General features: G+C 44.9%; 1 protein-coding gene across 1 annotated transcript; it reads right to left on the reverse strand.

Moving 5' to 3' along the window:
- Positions 1-1,238: 1,238 nt before the first annotated feature.
- Positions 1,239-3,667, reverse strand: slc10a3 (solute carrier family 10 member 3). Its single transcript, XM_010781909.1, has one exon. It carries the CDS (start codon positions 3,226-3,228, stop codon positions 1,813-1,815), a length of 1,416 nt encoding a protein of 471 aa, XP_010780211.1. The 5' UTR covers positions 3,229-3,667; the 3' UTR covers positions 1,239-1,812.
- Positions 3,668-6,201: the final 2,534 nt, after the last annotated feature.

The following is a 6,201-nucleotide window of genomic DNA, read 5'->3' on the forward strand; positions in this document are numbered from 1 at the left end:
TTCGATCGTTTTAAACGTTTTTTGTTGCACCTTTTCTACAACTTAGTCCTCTAACTGTGTTCATGTACAAACCTGATTCTAAACCCTTTAATTAAATCATTTGTTAAAATAAATAAAAAAAGAATCAATTATGTCCCCGAGTTATGCCTGCACAATATATTAAGCTTCTCCTGATTGCTTAATGTATTTAGTTCAAGTTACATTCCTGTAGGCCAGATCTTTTATCCATGCCTCATGTGACAAAATCAGTAGAGATGCTGCAAAAAGCTTTGTGTGTAAGGTATGAGGAAGAGTTTCTGACCCAGAGGGATTATGTATCTCTGTCTACAGTTGTCACTCCCTTGTGATGGCGCACAAAGCAGAGTGCCCCACAGGAGTTGAGACACCATTCCTGGGAGTTTTACACCCAGAACGCTCCGCTCAGCCGGGAGGCTTTACATGTGTGCTACATTCCTGAGAGCTGTCAGATCTGCTGGGCAAAGCAGCAGGACTGAACCCTCTTGATTTCCATTACAGAGCTGCCAATAGTTCACCTCAACAAGAGGTGAACTATTGGCAGCGATAAAAACTGGACCATGTCCTCTGATGCAATACGTTACTGAAGTGAAGACATGCATCACTGTTATTCTGCTCACACTGGGCCTTCTATTTATTTATTTTATTTTTGCCTGGATCCCTGTATTCATTGTCTTCATGCAAACCACTGTACAAACATTCCTCACTTACCTTTACTATTATTTAGAACAAACCTTGCTCAGCATTTCAGATTTATGACATTTTGGATTTGAATCCTGTACAGCAATAACAGAATGTTGATGCAACAGAAATGTTATCCGTACTCTCAATAACCCATATAACCTCCTCTAACCCCTAAACTGATACCACTTACTGCTAAGCCTCTGAAAAACTGCTGGCAATGTTCAGTAGGTAATGTTTTACCTCCCTGATTAGACCACAGTCAAAGAATCCCAATGGCCGACGTTTTGTGGTATCAAATTGTGAGATTACATTACAAATACATTATTTATGAGGACAGGTATCACTTTAATTGAGTAATGTCACTTTGGAACTTAAAACATACTATCAGGCTGCTCTTAAAATGTACAAAACGCCAGACCAGCATTTCACCATCAGGTTAGTTTTCTAGTTAAACACACACTCTTTACATAAGAAAGTGTCTCTCTTCACGGAGCCATTGAACGTGCTTCCTGGTACACAATACTCATAACAAACTGAAGCCTGCTTTAACAATGTTTTATTAACTTATTCGTAATTTCTCCTCACTTATATTCAAGTACATGGATTCACAGATCCAGGAGACACAATCAGTAGCAAATACTTTCATACCATCATCATCATGTTCCTGTTTGATTTCCAACTAATTCCCCGTAACCCCCCTGAAATCCTCCCCCAGGCTAAGACACATGGACCTCATGTAAACATGATGCAAATCAATCTTTGCTTTTTGATTACAAAAAGTAATCTGGTAGAAAAATATCTTTTCTTTTATAGGTATGTCTCTTCTTGTGAATATTTACATTAAGTACCTCACAGTATAATCTGATTTTAAAAAGTACATACTGTAAAATAAACACAAAAAAGGTCTCAGTGGGGTAAAAGGCCTTTGGTTTTCATGAAAAATACGAAAACAATGACAAAACACAAAAAGTCCATTCACTGTCCTGTGTACCACAACAGTGAAGACTGAACCGGTGATTGTTGTGTGTCTTGTAGCCATCATGTGGGACACCAAATATCCACAGGTTTCAAAGAGTTCAAAAAAGTTCAGAACAAAGAAAACTGTGGCTACAATCAGGCGTCACTCCTGGGGACGGCGGGCCCACACAATCTCCGCTGGAAAAAGTAGCCCAAAACTATGAGCAGCATCTCCGAGGTGCTGCTGAGGGCCACGATGAATGGCGCCTGGGACGCGAAGTCAGCCTCTGCCCGGCGGAACGACAGCTGCATGACGGCCAGGGCCAGCAGGCTGTTCTGCACCCCGACCTCGATGCTCACCGTCTTCTTCTGCGGGGGAGCCAGGCCCGCGAGCCTGGCCAGGATGGCCCCGACCACCAGCCCCAGCAAAGGCACTGTCACCCCAACTGCCACGATCTGGGGCCGCACATTGGCCAGGATGGACGCTCCCATTTGGTAGGCCATGAAAATGCCACCGACGATGAGCACAAAGCTGAAGGGTCGTATGAGTGCCAACAGGACGCGGGTGAGGGCGGGCAGGCGCAGCTTGACCAGCATGCCCAGCGAGATGGGGATGGCGATGAAGAGGAGGGTGCCCAGGATCTTCACAAAGGGCACGTGCAGGGCGGCGTGCACGCCCAGCAACCGACCATACAGGGCTGAGGACAGAGGCATGGCTGCTGCCGCCACCACTGTGGAGACCAGGGTCATGGAGATGGCCAGGGTCACGTCTCCCCCGAGCAGCAGGCTATACAGGTAACCCCCCCCACCTCCTGGGGCAGAGCAGGTGATTACCAGGCCCAGGGACAGCGCTTTGGGTAGGTCGGCCAGCCGGGATATAGAGTAGGCATACAATGGCATCACCAGGAACTGACCAAGCAGCCCCAGGAGCAGAGGTACCGGGCTCTTCAGCAGCCCCCGCAGAACCTCCACCTCCACCTTGCACCCGAATGCACACTTGTTGACAAAGATGAGGGGCAGCAAGGCGAACAGCACCGGGTTCTCAGAGAAATGGGACAGGCCACCCGACTGGATGAGCCGGGTGGCCGGGTCATCATTCCCAGGCGCCACTTTGATGGAGTAATCCGTCCTTTCCTCGATCAGAACCGGCACCGAATCCTGGTCCAGTTCCAGCAGCTGGATCTGAAGCTGAGCCTTGCCTGGGAACCCGGAGCGGATGCTGATAATGTAGCTCTTGGCTTTTCCTTGGTGGCCGCTATCCGTCACATTCAGTATAGAGAGGACCTCCGGGTCCAGGGAACGGACCGTAACCGTCTCCTTCCAGCTCTGGCGGCCCTTAACGCTCGCGGCCCCGCTCCGGTACTGGCTGCAGATTACAATCACGCCGTTGGTGTTTTCAGGAAACTCGAATTCCTGCGACGAGCCGTCCCCGATGCTGATAAACCTGCTGCTCCCGTCTGCCGTGAGGTCGGTGTCGTTACTGCTGTCGACAGTCAGGTTTCCGGTGGCACACGCCCAGTCTGCTCCGCCGGTAATAAGGAAGAGACAACAGAATGTAAATAGCGTCCTCATCTTGCTGACGGACAGGGGGCGGAGGGGCGCCGCAGAGACACGCTTCTCCCCCGCGAGCGGCCTCCCCAGACGGTTACACCGCCGCCCTGTTACACCGGGACGGTACACTTCTCATTCTAGTCTCCGGGACAAAACAAACGCGTCGGCAGCCAGCTCCACATCTCGTCTGGTTCCCATTTTCTCGCTGCCTTTATACCGGAACCTAAACATCACCCCGCCCTGTCCTGCTCGAGCCCGGCTCCACAGCAGCAGCCCCCGGTACACAGGAAACACTCTAACACACTCCCACTGATTCTCACGGCTCCTATTTGTCTACTCGGTGTGAAGATGTCTTTGTGGATAAAGCCCAGAACCTCTCCTCTCAGTCTGTTTGTCTCCCCGCTGGATGGACGCTGAGAACATTGTAGCTCCGATGCTCGAATTTATTTAACGCTAGCCTGAGTAAAATTGGAACTTCCGGTCACGACATGCCAAATTAAACCGCTTTATCTCATAGTAACGTTGGGGGAATATGACATAACAGAATTTGGAATGAGTAATTCGATTATTTTAGCAATATATGTCATCCACAAATGCTGCTACCTCAACATTTCTCTAAAATGTATTGGTTTTCTGAATGTCAAATAATATTAAATGTTGCAAAAGTAATAATAATAATGCCCTCAGTTTGAATTCATTTAATGAACACTGTTGTGATGTGCCCTTTTCTGAAATATTCTATAAAGTTGAAATAAAAATAAAATAAAACATTGCTGGAATATTAAACTGGATAAAGGGAGAACGTCACATCCGTTGGTAATTTAATTAATTGCAAATGTATATATCCACCTAGGAGTGTCAAGTCAAAATGTTGGAGTGTGTTTTTATATTGTGCTCACATGGTTAAACATTCCTAAATCCAATGTTGTTTAATCCCTATCAAGTACCCTCAATTAACTCAAATTATGAGATATTACAGCCTTATTAGGCCCACTGGTTTCCCTGGAGATTATGTACATTTGGAGGCAGCATAGGTGTTACAGACGGCAGTGAGGTCCGATATACTTCAAAATTGACAGGGACACAGACCACAGCACACACCATGCCAGTACATGATTAACTCCAGGCCCCTGTAGCAGGTTAATCCAGCCTTGGATTACAGTATATACAACCTTCAGTCAAATGTGAACAACAGGAAACACTTTCTTATAATTTCAGCAGTTTGTATGACAACTTTATAAAGATACATTTGCAGAAATAAACCATTTGGGCCTTCGCTAAACTCATATTGTATCAATCAGAGAAACCCTTTGGAGATCCTGGATATCCAGTTCAACTATTGTGTATTAACTGGTTTGTTATACTCAAATATCAAATGATAAGGGCCTTAAGGAGGGTCCTGCTTTATCAGTTTAACCCAATAGAGTGGTGCAGTAACGCGTCCTAAAACGCGGAAGTAAGCTTCTTCCGGTTCCCTCGAAAATAGCTCGAAATAAGGTCTGTGGTTGACACACACACACACACACACACACACACACACAACACANGTCCTAAAACGCGGAAGTAAGCTTCTTCCGGTTCCCTCGAAAATAGCTCGAAATAAGGTCTGTGGTTGACACACATTTAAGAGACGGATCACGTTTTGTTCAGTCAGATAATCTCCACATGTCTACCCTACTTTTATAATTTTCGAATCATAAATCTAATCGATACATTTATGATCGATAGATTCACTGCACCACTCTATACAACCTGATCTATGTCTGACTATAAGACAAAGTACCGCAGATCTCGGGCCCGATTTGATTTTAGCTCAAAAATTGTAACATTACACGTAGGACAAAGGGAACTGATTTATTAATGTGATCTATATATAGCCTACTGTTTACTTAATAAATAATAACGTTTTCTAAAAGTAAGTGAGCAGGGGAGAATAACAAGCAATTCATTGTTTTTCCCAGGGCCAGATGCTAAAGCATTGGCCTATGCCTGTTATTCTTACATTACATGTTACTTGTTAGACGCTTTTATCCAAAGCGACATACATACTCTGTAAATTACCTTTAATATGTTCAACCTTTTGTAGAGGTAGTTATATTTGTGTGCCGATGTTTTCCTGTGGTAAAGTTTTAGTTTTGTACTTTTATTTTGATAGTTAAGATCCGGACTTTTATTTTGAAGGGACTTTTGCCGGAAGTGAATAGAGAACGGAGGATTGTAAACACGTGTAATGACGGATGAATGACGGAGAAATTAACTTCAGATAATTAGTTACGTTAGGTTTTTATCACCTGGCTGATAGGGGCACAAGGTTTGTTATTACTTTAATTAATATGTGTATTGATATTATGTGGTGTTATTTCGTAGTTTTGCAGAGTTTTGAGTTCACGTTTTTTTTATTAGCAAAACTGCTAGATAAGGAATGGAGAGGTTTTATCTGTGAGATGGTGGCTAATTATTGTGTTTTCTTTCTTTTCTTAGCTCTTACGTTGGTACTTGACAATTAATGTATACGTGCAAGTTTGTACAATAAAAGAATACCATCAGTTTGAGAGTTAGTCCATTATTCAGCTGGGGACGCTACATCTGCTCTTGGGGGTGTTTGTGATCCCTGATGCTCCAACCTCAGCCTCTTTGTATGGAACCGGTACAGGGTGACATGGCCTACATCCAGGGACTTTGCTACTTCCCTGAATGATTTGCCCTTCTCAACTTAATTTGAGGCCCTCTGCAGCAAGCAAGTGGCACTCCTCTGTCTGTCCGTCTCCACACACACACACACACACACACACACACACACACACACACACACACACACACACACACACACACACACACACACACACACACACACACACACCCCGTTACACCGTCCCAGGACCACCAGTCTTGTTTTCACCCCCTGTGAACCTGCCTGATTGCTCCCCATATTTAGCTAGTTATATTTGTAGCTTACAAAACAGACTAATAATACTAGGAACACATACACACACA

This window comes from Notothenia coriiceps, unplaced genomic scaffold, assembly GCF_000735185.1.
Source record: "Notothenia coriiceps isolate Sejong01 unplaced genomic scaffold, NC01 NC01_scaffold00023712, whole genome shotgun sequence".
In the NCBI taxonomy this organism is placed as follows: Eukaryota; Metazoa; Chordata; class Actinopteri; order Perciformes; family Nototheniidae; genus Notothenia; species Notothenia coriiceps.

Coding starts and splice junctions, on each gene's coding strand:
- slc10a3 (XM_010781909.1), bottom strand. CDS start 3,228: ATGAGGACGCTATTTACATTCTGTTGTCTCTTCCTTATTACCGGCGGA.